The following is a 15867-nucleotide window of genomic DNA, read 5'->3' as shown; positions in this document are numbered from 1 at the left end:
TGTGCAGAGCTTACCGTCTAGTGAATATAAGAAGCCATAAATAAATAACTGCACAAATATTTAATTAATTGTGGTAAGTACTATGAAAGAAATTATACCAAACTAAGATGCAGTCTTTAACTGGCTGTATGATCTCAGACCTCAGCTTCTTCATCTGTAAAATCAAGGGGTAGATCTGAATGATTTCTTCTTTGTTTTTTTTTTTCTTTTTCTTTTTTTTAAGACAGGTTCTCACTCTATCACCCAGGTTGGTGTGCTATGATCACCACTCACTGCAGCCTTGACCTCCCAGGCTCAAGTAATTCTCCTGCCTCAGCCTCCCAAGCAGCTGGTACTACAGATGTGCACTAGCAAGCCTGGCTAATTTTTGTATTTTTTGCAGAAATGAGGTTTCACCATATTGCCTAGACTGATTTTGAACTCCTGGGCTCAAGCCATCCACCCATCTCGGCCTCCGAAAGTGCTGGGACTATAGGCGTGAGCCACCTTATCCAGCCCTGAATGATTTTTTAAAATTCCTTTATATTAAACAATTTTACAAACCTAGAAGTATAAAGCTTTGCTTCCAGAGTCCCTTTGTCAGGATATTTACACTTTTAGAGTATATCAGCAAAGTAATACAGTACCCATCACCCAACACACGAAGGTTTTTCAGCAGAAAAACATATGGTTAGATGTTCAGTAATCTTTACCATTACAAAAGACCAAATTCGATACATTAAATATATTATGATGTTGTAAACCAAGTTTGTCCAACCTGCAGCCCAAGGGCCTCATGAGGCCCAGGATGGTTTTGAATGCGGCCCAACACAAATTCATAAACTTTCTTAAAGCATTGTAAATTTTTTGTGATTCTTTTTAAAGCTCATTAGCTATCATTAGTGTTAGTGTATTTCATATGTGTCCCAATACAATTCTTCATTTTCCAATGAGGCCCAGGGAAGACAAAGACTGGACACCCCTATTGCAAACTAACTTACAAACAATAATTGGGAAAAAAAGTATGTCCGTAAATATCTGTATGAATCAGAATTATTGTGCTAACTATTTAAAATGCACATTCCCAGGGTCCAACCAAAACCTACTACAGAATACCTTGAGGTCAGGCTTGGAATCTGCTCTTTTTGGTAAGTTTCTCAAGTTAATTCTAATATACACTAATGTTGGTTCTACTCAAAACAGAATGAATAATATTAGAAGTGGCTTCTGAGAAAAACACTTCAGGACAAGAACTATAATAAGCCTACCTGTGTAGCTTTGTCCCTCATGCAAGGGGCAGCTTGCCCGTGACTATCCCGAGGCCAGTGCCCAGCAAGATATGGTGCAGCAAGAGTATCCAGGGAGGAAGTGCGTCGGATAATACTGGAGGGGCTTGAAGAAGGCTGTCGTGTTTTGTCACCTAGATTTAAGACAAAAATGCTTGTTTTAATAAAATAAGTTAGGAAAAAAAGCAGAAACTAAGTTCAAGACTCCCAGTAAGACAGATTTAACACAATTTTATATACAGTTTTTTCCTATATATACACATCTATGATAAAGTTTAACTTGTAAGTTAGGAACAGTATGAAATCAACGATAACTAATAATAAAATAGAACAATTATAACAATAAGCCAGCATCACTGCTCTTGGGCTTTGGGGCCATTAAGTAAAACAAGAGTTCCTCAAACATCAGCACTACAAAACCTTGACAGTCAATCCAATGACTGGGAGGGCTCCAAAGGTAAGGAGCATAGACAATATGCACAGGATAGACAAAGGGATGATTCACGTTCCTAGTAGGGGAAGCGAGACAGCAAGATATTTCATTACCCTACTCAGAACGGCATGAATTTATAACATAAAAACTGTTTATTTCTTGAAATTTTCCACTTGATCTGTTCAGACCAAGGTTGACTACAAGTAACTGAAACCATAAAAAAAACCATGGATGAGGAAGGATTACTATACATAAAGAGAAACAAAAAGGAACAAGCTACTGATACACACAATAACTTGCATGACTCTCCAGAGAATTATACTGAGTGAAAACAGTTGACCCAACCTAGGCCTACAAAATCAAAGTCTCTAGGGATTGGGCCCAGGAATTTTCTATAGAATCAATGTATCCCTCATATCCAACATATTCTTATTTGGATCTCCAAAAGTGTTTATAAATTAAACCCTTGATTGATAGGTTTCAGGGAAATGTGAGGACATAATAAAAATAAGACAGGTGATAACCATCCTGGGAAAATATAAATCAGTGACAATCTCTCACTAAATATCATTAAAAAATTAGTGACAATGTTATCTAATAACATTTAAAAGTAATACTGGCATTTAGTGATCGTCTTATTCCTCAATATTCACAGAGGATGGAGTAATAACACATCGGCTTCATGATAACTTAGTACCAGTTCAAAAGATTAAGGCAAATTAACACCTTGCTAACTGATCCCTTGCATTTGAGAGTATCCTAGAGGATGCATAAACCAAATCAACTACAAAAACCAACCACCAGCTTTGTAACAGGGGTAGGTTTCATTTCTGAGCAAACAAAGTGGGTATTTGCCAATATAATAATTATAAGATATCCAATGTAAATTATAATAGTCAAATATAGTTGCAATAAAGAATATGTAATAAGTAATGTGAGGAAAGACATTTAAAAAGTGGATTTTGCAATAACATCTGTTTTCACTGTATAGGAAATAGTTTTTACTATATCAGAAAATCAAAACATTGTAAACATTAGATTTCTAGTTAATAATACAATAGCTAATTTGATTAACATTTTTCATTTATAAAAGCTTAACTTCTTCAGGCCAAGTTTTGATGCATAAAAATAAGACTTAAAATACCAGTCAACATCTCACATATGATTTAATAATTGGAAAATAAATCTATGTATAATTTTGTGTTAGAATAATTCTAACTACCCTTACCCCATAGTTGCCAGTATAAAAAAGAAATGTGGGCCAGGCGCGGTGGCTCAAGCCTGTAATCCCAGCACTTTGGGAGGCCGAGGCGGGTGGATCACGAGGTCAAGAGATCAAGACCATCCTGGTCAACATGGTGAAACCCTGTCTCTACTAAAAATACAAAACATTAGCTGGGCATGGTGGCGTGTGCCTGCAATCCCAGCTACTCAGGAGGCTGAGGCAGGAGAATTGCCTGAACCCAGGAGGCAGAGGTTGCAGTGAGCCGAGATCGCGCCATTGCACTCCAGCCTGGGTAACAAGAGCGAAACTCCGTCTCAAAAAAAAAAAGGAAATGTGTTCTCCTAAATAAATGGACTACATTAATGTTATATTCAATGTGCACATTCTTTTAAGACTGAGCCCCCAAATCAAAGTGGCATTAAAAAAAACTATTTCAGCATTAATGATCAAGCTTAAAATGTTATTACAAAAAGAGCACATAAAAATGAACTGCAGAAAACCAGAAACAACAAAATGTCCAAAATGAAAAGATAGTTGGATACATTATGGCAGAGTCATATAATGTAATATGATAAGCCATTCAAAGAATAAGCATATAGATATACATGTCCTGGTCTAAAGAGTTATTCATGACAAAGTCAGTGAAAAAAGACAAATCCTCACATGTTTACAAAAGGTATAATCTCATATTTTGTTTTAAAAAGTAATTAGATGTACATAAAAGTGTTGTTTTTTTTTTTTTTTTTTTTTTGAAATAGAGTCTCTCTCTGTCACCCAGGCTGGAGTGCAGTGGGGCGATGTCAGCTCACTGCAACCTCCGCCTCCCAAATTCAGGTAATTCTCCTACCTCAGCCCCCTGAATAGCTGGGGCCACAGGCACCCACCACCATGCCCAGTTAATATTTGTATGTTTAGTAGAGACAGGATTTCACCATGTTGGCCAGGCTGGTCTCAAACTCCTGATCTCAAGTGACCCCCCCCTCCCCCACCTCAGCCTCCCAAAGTGCTGGGATTACAGGTGAGAGCCACCATGCCGGGCCAGTGTTAATACATTTATTTTTTAAATCTGGAAAAAGTATGTACCTAACCTTTTGGGGGACAGAATTGGTATTTGAATTTCTAATTTAGGCATTTCTATAATGTTTGAATTTTTATAAGGAGTATACTGTCAGAGAAAAGGTATTAAAACAATGGAAACAGTTTTAAAACAAGTTATTAATTTTCTGAAATATAATGCTTAAAAATACCTATATTCGATTTTGGCAATTTTTAACAGTTTATATCTGGGATTGGGAAAACTACAGCCTACAGGCCAAATCTCTCTTACATCTGTTTTTTGTATAGCCAGCAATCTAAAAATGGGTTGTACATTTTTTAATGGTTGGGTGAAAAAAAAATTAAAATATTTTGTAATACATAAAAATTATATCAAATTTAAACTTTAGTGTCCATAAGTAAAGTTTTATTGGAACACAAATATGATCATTCATTTATAGGTTGTCTGTGGCTGCTTTTGTACTAAAAAGGCAGAATTAAGTACACACAGCAAAGACCTTATATGGCCCTCTAGTTGCTTCACACTGCTGCTTGGCACTACAAATCATAATGAAAAAGTTATGCCATGTACAGCTCTTGTGTGGGTGAAATGTCATATTCAAAGATGATATGTAAAATTTCATATAGATCAGCATTAGGAAATGAACATTTGCAACTGTTTTGATGATATGGAACACTAACTTTTAACTAGAATTAACTGAAATGTTATCCCTCTAAAAAGAATTCCCACTTTTCATTAGAGCTGTATTACAAAAAATGCATTCAATTATATTTTGAAATTTTGTCCTTTAAGAATTTGTGAAAAATTGTGTGTTCTCTTATATTAGTACCTACGTGATATCTTTGATTTTTACCTCTTGACCTCAAAAGTCTAAAATTTTACTATGTGGTACATTACTGAAAAAGTTTGCTGACCCCTGGTTTCTACTACATGTCTTTATGTCTTGGTTTCTGTGCTACAACACCCTTAAATCATTTATCTTTCCGCAGGGGAAGGAGATGAGCTTAGCTAATTTATGCTTAACTTTCACAGGGGCTTTAAAAATATTTTAAAATATATTCATAGCAACTGTGCTGCTGATAATCATAATAGCTGCTTCACAAATATGTCTGAGACACATAATTTGCTTTCAAAATGGCACAGTTATTTCACCAACACAATATCTAATTGTTATAAGTGCTCTCCATGTTCAGTTTTCCTTTTTAGTACATTTTCAGAAAACAAATGCAGTACATACTCATTTTCAGGAAAATATGTACCCACATTATTAACTGTGACAAGTGAAATGCAATAAATATACATGTTCACAATTTTTCCTCTAACCAAAAAAATATAAAATAATCCCTTTTGGGATAGTCACAAGACTAGTCTCAGCTGGGAGGGTGGGGAGGCACACACACAATGTAAATGAATTGTGTGCATGAATTGTGTACATTACACAATGTAATGAATATATACATTATATATATGTATATATACACACATTATATATGTATATATAATGTATATATTCATTATATCAAATTGCTAAAAGCTGTCTGGCACTTTTCTTCCCTAACTATGACCATTGTTGCTTCAGTTGCCTACCAGTACACTAATTCAACAGACCTTACTAATGGGTCTGCTTTCATTTTATTTCTTTAATTAAAAATCTAAGGGTTAACTTTTCAAGCAGGCCTCCAAAGATTCTTAAAATTATTGGATTATTATTTTTTTTTGGTAGGGGACAGAATCTCGCTCTATCACCCAGACCAGAGTGTAATGACACGATCTCAGCTCAGTGCAACCTCCACTTCCTGGGTTCAAGCCATTCTCCCGTCTCAGCCTCCCGAGTAGCTGGGATTACAAGCATGCATCACCACATCATTTTTATGCTTTTAATAGAGACTGAGTTTCTCCATGTTGGCCAGGCTGGTCTTCAACTCCTGACCTCAGGTGATCTGCCCACCTCAGCCTCCCAAAGTGCTGGTATTACAGGCATGAGCCACCACGCCCAACCAGATTATTATTATTTCAATAATGAAATGTAGAATAGATGAATTATACGTGTAAAAATACTGAACATTTTCTCTTTGGAACACCGTTCCTTTAATCCATTCAGTTAGACACTAAGGGCCTATGAGCCAGAGCTAAGCCCTAGAAATTAAAAAGAATAAGTCACAGCCTGTAATAAAGAACACAGTTTACATCTACCTTGCTATTTTTCCATTTCAATCAAAGTTCCCAAAACTGACAGGATTTGGTGCCTAATTATTAAGGAGGTTATGGGAGGAAAACTTGAAGAGGCAAAGATGACTCAAAAGTTCCCAGCCTAAGTGAACAAAGGCTGTATTTACAAGGAAGTCCACAGGAAGAGACTGACAGCCAACAAGACTCTTCATGATCTGGCCTCTGAAGCCTCACTTTTTTGCCTGCACTGCCTTGATCCCTACACCAAGACCATGGACTTGCAGTTCTCAGCATGTACTGTGCCCTTAACACGCCTCTAGGTGTTTGTCTCCACCTTTATATCCCTTTCTTTGGTGTGGCTAATTCATGCTTAACCTTTCAAAATTCAGTTCAGATGTAACTTCCTCTGGAAAATCTTCCTTGAACAGACACCCAAACTCATAGTTGACTGGAAAGGTCCCTGACTGCTCCTGTGTTCTGGTAGAGAGTATGATTCTGTAGGGCAGGAATTTTATTTCCTACCCTGCATCCCAGTGATTAAGGCAACCTGACATACAGTCAATATGTCATAAATGGCCAGTGAAAAAAAATAATTTTCTTTTTAAATATCCTAAATGAAGAAGACTTGAAATGCTGAGAAAAGAATGATTTCTAATATTACTATCATTTACCAACAAGGACAAGTGTATGCAATAAATTCACATGCTTTTTGGTTAATTCAAAGTAAATCAAAACTGTGTCTTAAACTTGACTTGCTCTTTAAAACGTAAGTCTTTAAGAGAGATTAACTACATACAGCAGGGTGTAGCACTGAAATTTTCAGTCAACGCCTTGGGCTCCGGAGTTCAGAGTTCCCCAACTATCAGTACCAGTTCAACTGGTTCCTGGGTAACTTCAATTACACTAATAGAGCATCCCAAACCATGGCCCTTAGGCATTCCATTATAAAGGATCAATAGACCTTGATATACTAGTGTTAGATACAAATATTTTTAGAACTTGATTGGGTACTTTTTTTGTTGGAGACAGGGTCTCACTGTTGCCCGGGCTGAACTGCAGTGGTGGGATCAGGGCTCATGGCAGCCTTGGCATCCCAGGCTCAAGAGATCCTCCCACGTCAGTCTCCATAGTAGCTAAGACCACAGGCGCATACCACAAAGGCTAGCTAATTTTTATATTTTTTGTAGGAATGGGATTTCACCATTTTGTCCAAGCTGGTCTCAAACTTCTGAGTTCAAGCAATTCACTGGCCTCAGCTTCCCAAAGTCTTGGGATTTACAGGTGTGAGTCACTGTGCCTGGCCTCAGGTACTGTCTTAAAGGCTGTATTTCCCATTATCGACAGCTACAGCAAGCAAAAGGGATAAATTAGACATATCTATTTGTTTAGAAAGGAGAGGAAATTTTCCAAGTATACAATTGATAAATACTCAGCATAAAGAAACATAAGACTATTAAAAATTCCAAAAAGTCCACCATCTAGAGCTAACTACTTTTGTTTAGACAGGGTATTGCTCTGTCACCCAGGCTGGAGTACAGAGGCATGATCACAGCTCAATGCAACCTCAAGCCTCCCAGGCTCAAGTGATCCTCCCACTTCAGCCTCCCAAGTGGCTGGGACTCCAGGCATGTGCCACGCCTGGCTAATTTTTTATATATTTGGTAGAGATGGGGTTTTGCCATGTTGCCCAGGCTGGTCTCCAACTCCTGAGCTCAAGTGATCCACCCACCTCAGCCTTCCAAAGTACTGGGATTACAGGTGTGAGCCACTGTGCCCGGCCAGATAATCACTTTAATGAGTATTTACAAAACTCTGTCTATCCCTGCACATACATATGATTTTACATAAATGAGGTCCCATTATGCATTCAATTACTTATTGTTGTGAGAAATAAAAAGGGTATGTAGAGAACCTATTTCCGTGGCAATAAATTAAAATCTATAACACATCACTACTTTTAATACTAGTATATTAACCTATTTGATCAATTCACAATAACTTAATCTTCTATTGATGGATACTTTCATGGTAGATAGGTATCCTTTTACACTTGTTTCAAGATCTGTTCATGAAAAGTTTCTAGGTATCAAATTGCTATATTCAAGATAAGAGATTAAAATTGGAAGTACTGCCAAACTGTCTTCTACTGAAATAATTTTACAAAAACCTACATCACAAAGGTACCCATTTTCCCACATTCTAAGTAAGTGTATTTTATCAATTTTCACTAGTCTAAAAAAGATAAAAATATCATTTTATTTGTATTTCAATTACTGAGTTCTAAAATAGTCATACTTTCACTGGTAATTTATATTTCTTTTATACATTACCAATATTTCAAAAATATTACTCCAAACCTTTCTTTTCTTAATCTTACAGAGCTTTTTTCTCCCAGTAAAGATTTAAATTCAAAGAGGTTCCATCAGTTTCATTAGTTTCCTTTTCTCTTATGAAATTCAAGTAAAATTAAATGTAGTTGATTTTATTTTAAAGACTATGTATAATATACATTCTTGTAAAAAAAAGTTTGTCATCCACTGTCTAAACTTCACACACACACAAACAGAGAGAGAGAGAGAGAGAAAACACAAAATTCTGATGACACCGGCTGCCTCCAAGAAGGGAAACTTGACAACAAAGATGCAAGGAAGACATTTCACTGTATTCCCAATTGTACCCTTGGAATCTGACATGAATTTACTATCTATATTTTTTGAAATTCATATTCCTTGATTCAGTGATCTATATCTAGGTATCCATAAAGAAGAGTAGTCAAATGCCAAAAAAGGCTTCAAATACAAAGATATTCATAACATTCACAATAGTCAAATCACAAATATCTCCAAAAGTTGAATGGGAAAATTCATAGAATATTAAAGATATTTAAAATTACATTTTAAAAATGATAAGCCTACAAGAGAACTTACTTATAATCTAAGGGAAAATTTAAGAGTTTCCATAATTTATTTCTAATTTTGTAACTTCTCCAGTTATTTTCATGTTTCTTTTTCAGTTAAATTTCTCCACTAAGTTTTCAAACAAACATTAACAGATACCATAACCAAATATTAATACAGGCCCAGAAGAACCTAATAAATAATTTATCCTAATGAGAAAATGATTTCTCATAGGCATGGTATCAAAAAGAGATAAGGGCTATTTTAGAAACTTAAAAATCCACTTAGTAATTATTCTTTTGTTTAACATGAGGTATCATTTACATAAAATACAATGTACTAGGCTGGGTACAGTGACTCACACCGGTAATCCCAATACTTTGGGAGACCGAAGCAGGAGGATCGCTTGTGGCTACAAGTTTGAGACAGATCACCCTGGGCAACACGAGACCCCCATCTCTACACAAAATGTAAAAACATTTTACAGGTGGTCCAGGCGCAGTGGCTCACACCTGTAATCCCAGCACCCTGGGAGGCAGAGACAGCAGATCACAAGGTCAAGAGATGGAGACCTTCCTTTAATGGTGACCCCCCCCCCCGCCCGTCTCTATTAAAAATACAAAAATTAGCTGGGCATGGTGATGCACACCTGCAGCCCTAACTACTAAGGAGGCTGAGGCAGAAGAATCACTTGAACCCGGGAGGCAGAGGTTGCAATGAGCTGAGTTTGTGCCACTGCACTGCAGCCTGGCCAAGGGTGAGACTTCGTCTCAAATAAAATAAAATAAGCTAGGTGTGGTGGCATGTGCCTGTAGTCCCAGCTACAAGAGAGGCTGAGGCAGGAAGATTGCTTGAGCCTAGCAGGTCAAGGTTATAGTGAACTATTGACTGAGTCACTGCACTCCAGCCTTGGTGACAGAGCAACATCCTGTCTCTAAATAAATAAATCTGCACCCATTTTTGGAGTTTTGAAAGTCAAATAAGCCATTAAGTTACCACTACCATCAAGATTTAGAATACTGCCATAACCCCTAAACAATTTTTCATGTTCCTTTGAAGTCAATCTCTCCATTCTTGAACCCAGGTAAACTCTGACCTACTTCCTATTATTAAAAGTTAGTTTTGGCCAGGCGTGGCTGCTCACAACTGTAATCTCAGCACTTTGGTAGGCCAAGGCAGGCAGATCACCAGGTCAGGAGTTTGAGATCAGCCTGGCCAACACGGTGAAACCCCATCTCTACTAAAACTACAAAAAAATTAGCTGGGTATGGTGGCAGGCACCTGTAATCCCAGCTACTCAGGAGGCTGAGGCAGGAGAATCGCTTGAACCCAGGAGGTAGAAGTTGCAGTGAGCCGAGATCGAGCCACTGCACTCCAGGCTGGGTGATAGAGCAAGACTCTGTCTCAAAAAAAAAAATTAGTTTTGCTTTTTTTAAAGGTGTTATACAAATGTAATCACATAACACATACTTTTTTGTGTCTAACTTCTTTCACTTGGCATAGTGTCTATGAGATCTATCTTTGTTGCTGCAGGTAACAGTTCATTCCTTTTTATTGCTGAGTACTCCACTGTATACATATATGTGGTAGTTAATTTTATGTCAGCTCCTTCTGGTTCTCAGGTCTTTGGATTTTGTCTAGACCTACACTACTGACTCTCTTCGGTCGCCAGCTTGCCTGCGGCAGATCATGGGACTCTGAGCCTCCATTACTGCATAAAACAACTCCTTAAAATAAATCTGTGTGTATGTTATTGTATCAATAAGATATATACATATCCTATTGGTTCTGTTTCTCTAGGGAACCCAGACCAATACAAAATACTACAATGTGGGGCCAGGAGCAGTGGCTCACGCCTGTAATCCCAGCACTTTGGGAGGCTGAGGCAGGCAGATGAGACCAGAAACCCGTCTGTACTAAAAATACAATCAATCAATCAATCAATCAATCAATAAAAATTAGCTGGGCATGGTGGCGCACACCTGTAGTCCCAGCTACTCAGGAGGCTGAAGCAGGAGAATTGCTTGAACCCTGGAGGTAGAGGTTGCAGTGAGCAGAGATCGTGCCACTGCTCTGCAGCCCGGAGACAGAGTGAGACTCAAAAAACAAATCAAAAAAAAGAAAGAAAAAAGCCCAGCAATTTGGTTATCTAATACCTCTTCTTTCTTTTCTTTTTTTTTTTAACTGAGTCTCATTCTGTTGCCCAGGCTGGAGTGCAGTGATGTGATCATGGCTCACTGTAACCTCCCCCCTCCCAGGTTTAGGTGATTCTCCTACCTCAGCCTCCCAAGCAGCTGGGATTACATAGGCATACACCACCAAGCCTGGCTAATTTTTGTAATTTTTAGTAGTGGCAGGTTTCGCCATGTTGGCCAAGGTGGTCTCAAACTCCTGACCTCAACTAAACCACCCACCTCGGTTTCTCAAAGTGCTAGGATTACAGGCAAGGGCGAAGATGCTCCGCCTCTAATAGCCTATTGATGGGCATTGGATAGCTTCCAGTGTTTGATAATTAGGAATAAGTCATATACTAAAATTCTTGAACAAGTTTATGAGTGAGACTTACACCTGTCCTAAGATATAAACTCTAGTCTATTAAAATTAAAAATTGCTATTTGAAAGGCACCATTAAAAACTGAGAAGGTTCCTTTCAGCCAGAACCACCATCTTCCAGTAATTCCCCAAAATGATGAACACAAAGGGAAAGAGAGGCACCCAATATATGTTCTCTAGACCTTTTAGGAAACATGGAATTGTTCCTTTGGCCACATATATACGAATCTTTAAGAACCATGATATTGTAGACATCAAGGGAATGGGTACTGTTCAAAAAGGAATCCCCACAAGTGTTACCATGACAAAACTGGAAGAGTCTACAATGTTACTCAGCACGCTGTTGGCATTGTTGTAAAAAGAAAAGGACAAGATTCTTGCCAAGAGAATTAATGTGCATACTGAGCACATTAAGCACTCTAAGAACCGAGAGAGCTTCCTGAAACACGTGAAGGAAACGGATCATAAAAAGAAAGAAGCCAAAGAGAAAGGAACCTGGGTTCGGCTGAAGTACCAGCCTGCTCCATCCAGAGAACACTTTGTGAGAACCAATGGGAGGGCGCCTGAGCTGCTGGAACCTATTCCCTATGAATTCATGGCATAATAGATGTTTGAAGAAAAAAAAAAAAAAAAGACCTCTGGATAATTAAAAAAAAAAAAAAATGAGAAGGCAAGCCAAAAAGAAGACAAGGCAAAATTTTGTTCATATGCATACATTTGACAAAAAACTTGCAACCAGAAAACACTTATCTTGGATAAGTGTTTCATTTCTCTTGGGTGAACAGTGGAAATCTGGACCTTAGGACAAGTGTTAAGTCTCACTTTATAAGAAACTGCCAAAATGTTTTCCAAACTGGATGCACCCAGTTTACATTCCCACCAATAATGTATTACAGCTCCAGTTGTTCCACTATCCTCATCAACATCTGGTATTGTCATATTTTTTCATTTCGGTCATTCTAGTAGATCCGAAATGGTTCACTGTGGCTTTAATTTGCATTTCCCCATGGCAAATAAGTTTGGGCTTTGAGTGCTTTTTGGCCATTTATACATTTTCTTCAGTGATATGTCTGATCAAATCCACTGTCCATTTTTTAACTAGGTGGTTTGTCTTCTTATTAAATTGGATTATGTATTCTGGTTTCAAGATCCTTGTCAAATATATGCATATGAACAGTTTTATCTTGTCTTTTTTGGCTTGTCTTCTCAATTTTTAATGGTGCCTTTCAAACAGCAATTTTTAATTTTAATAGACAACAGTTTTTCAACTACTTCTGTTAACAGTTCATGCTTTTCGTGTCCTAAGAGATCCTTGCCTACTCCAAGGTCAAGATGATTTGCTCCTATGTTTTCTTCTAGAAGTCTTTCCATTTTAGCCTTCATATTTAAATTTTTAATCCATTTGGATTTCATTTTTGAGTACAATTTAAGGAAAGTGATTATCTCCCTCCCCTATATATACAGTTGTTCCAGAACTGTTTGCAGAAAATACTATTCTTTCTCCCACTGAATTACCTCAGGAACCTTTATTGATATGTAAATTATTTCTCAAGGTTCTATTCTTTTCCATTGATCTGTAGCTCTGTCCACAGGCAATGCAAATTCTCCAATTTTAATTATTCCTTTTCAATATTGTTTTGGCTATTTTAGTCTTTGCGGTTTCATATAAATTTTAGGATCAGAGCAGGAATTGTGAGAGCTGACATCCTTAGTCTGTTCTTGATCTTATGAAGAAAGAAATATAATGTTAACTGCAGACTTATATATACTTATGTATAATAAAGCAGTCCTTTAATTAGAAGGTTGACATCTGGTCCTAGATTCCTGAGCATTTCTAACATGATTAGATGGTAAATTTTATCTAATACTTGTATAAATTGAGATAATTAGCCAGGCACAGCTCGCCCTATAATCCCAATACTTTGGAAGGCCGAGGCGAATGGATCATTTGAAGTCAAGAGTTCAAAACCAGCCTGGCCAACATGGTAAAACCCCATCTCTACTAAAAACACAAACATATTAGCCAGGTGTGGTGGCATGTACCTGTAATCCCAGCTACTCAGGAGGCTGAGGCAGAATTGCTTGAACCCAGGAGCCAGAGGTTGCAGTGGGTCAAGATCGCACCACTGCACTTCCAGCCTGGGCCACAGAGCAAGACTCTGTCTCGAGAAAGAAAGAGAAAGAGAAAGAGAAAGAGAGAGAGAGAGAGAGAGAGAGAGAGAGAGAGAGAGAGAAATCATGTGGTTTTCCTTCTTTACTCTTAGATAATAGAGTAACAGATATACAGCCGATTCTTATTATTTATGGTAGTTATTTGTTCTATAAAGTCACTACGAACAATGAATTAGCAAATATTGAGCCACTGTTCCTAGGGAATACAGGGTTATATTCCTATAAGCCTCTAATCACAACACTTTCATCAACCAATCAATACATAACCTTGTTTAACATATGTTTCTGTTTAAAGATATCTTATTTAATACATATTACTGGTTCGTTACATTAAACTTATATACCCAACAGCACTATAATTCATGCCTAAATGAAGTTACTTACCTAATACATGTTCATTTCTACAGAAGGCACATTATAGCATTTTTGCACTTAAAAACATACAGGCCGGGCACGGTGGCTCAAGCCCGTAATCCCAGCACTTTGGGAGGCCGAGGCGGGTGGATCACGAGGTCAAGAGATCAAGACCATCCTGGTCAACATGGTGAAACCCTGTCTCTACTAAAAATACAAAAAATTAGTTGGGCATGGTGGCACATGCCTGTAATCCCAGCTACTCAGGAGGCTGAGGCAGGAGAATTGCTTGACCCCAGGAGGCGGAGGTTGCGGTGAGCCGAGATCGCGCCATTGCACTCCAGCCTGGGTAACAAGAGCGAAACTCCGTCTCAAAAAAAAAAAAAAACAAACATTAAACAACACTTCAGTACTGTGCTTGCGGGCATTATGACTTCAAACAACGAAATCATTAGCAAAAAGTCTGAAAACTATGGCACTAAATAGATCATGAAAAAGACATTTGTTTATAAAACAGAAGCTGAAGAAAAAGGCAGAGAACTTTGTTTGACTCAACCAGGAATGTATATGTTGGACAATTCAAATGTTCCACTGCACATGCATGTCCACAAATTACCACAAAATAGCAATTAAGTATTAAGTTTGAAGTCAGAAATAACTTTTAGCTAGTAGGCAAATTTGCAAATACAAAATTTGTGAATAGCAAGGATGGAATGTATACCGATTTTTTTTACTATTAAATCAAACTCATAGTTGGCATAAACTCTACCTGGTCATGATGTATCATTATTATATTTCTATTTCTGGATTCAACTCAATAATATTTTGTCAAGAAGTTTTGGGCCAGGTGCAGTGGCTCATGCCAGTAATCCCAGCACTTTGGCAGTCTTGGTTGTTCTACCTAGGGTTTTATAATATGTACCTTTAACTTATCACACTGTACCTTCAAATAAAAATACATAATTTTACATATAACACAGGACCCTCAGGCCTTACACTTCCATTGCTGCTTCCTGTCTTTGTGCTACTATTGTCATTCATTTTATGTAGACAGTATATACACACAATATGTTATTATTTTGCTTTATGCAATTATCTCATAAAGAAATCAAATAATATCCAAAAAGTCCTTTTATCTTATTAATTGACTATTACAGGTGCTTATTCTTTTGTATACCAAGTTTCTATCAGATGCTGTTTCCTTCCACCTGAAGAACTACCTTTAACATTTTTTATAGTATAATTTTCTCTCAGATTTTGAATGTAAAAAGCCTTTATTCTGAAGAATTTTTTGCTGGGTATAAAATTCAGTCTGGGTTTACAGTTTCATTTTATCTATTAGCACTTTAATAATGCCAAATTCTACTTTGCTCTGTCTTATATTGTTTCTGGCAAGAAATTTGTCCCTTTTTTGTTTCTCTGTACATAAAATGTCATTTTTCTTTAGCCATTTAAAAAACTTTTTTCTCTTTATCACTGGTTTTCAGCCATCTAAATATGGTGCCTTGGTATTGTCTTCTTTGTGTTTATTCTGCTTGAGATTAATAACAACTTAAGTCTGTATGATTATACTTTTTATAAAGTTGGGAAATTTTTCAGCCATTATTTCTTCAAACTTTTTGGGGGGCTCTTCCTTCTTCTGAGAGTACAATCATGCCCGTGTTATCACATAGATCACAAAGGTTCTGTTCATTATTTCTTTTAATCTTTCTTCTACATTTGATTTTTGTGTCGTTTCTACT

General features: G+C 37.3%; 1 protein-coding gene across 2 annotated transcripts in view; it reads right to left on the bottom strand.

The window, feature by feature from the left end:
- Positions 1 to 15867, bottom strand: part of FAM117B (family with sequence similarity 117 member B) — a 158920-nt gene that overhangs the window by 103896 nt on the left and 39157 nt on the right. For both annotated transcript variants that reach the window (XM_054257804.2, XM_035305334.3), the window contains exon 2: positions 1248 to 1399. In XM_054257804.2, coding sequence (XP_054113779.2) covers positions 1248 to 1399 — 152 coding nt within the window. The remainder of the gene's footprint in view (positions 1 to 1247; positions 1400 to 15867) is intronic.

Source organism: Callithrix jacchus, chromosome 6, assembly GCF_049354715.1.
Source record: "Callithrix jacchus isolate 240 chromosome 6, calJac240_pri, whole genome shotgun sequence".
Lineage (NCBI taxonomy): Eukaryota > Metazoa > Chordata > Mammalia > Primates > Cebidae > Callithrix > Callithrix jacchus.
This window is presented reverse-complemented; position numbering and strand designations above follow the sequence as displayed.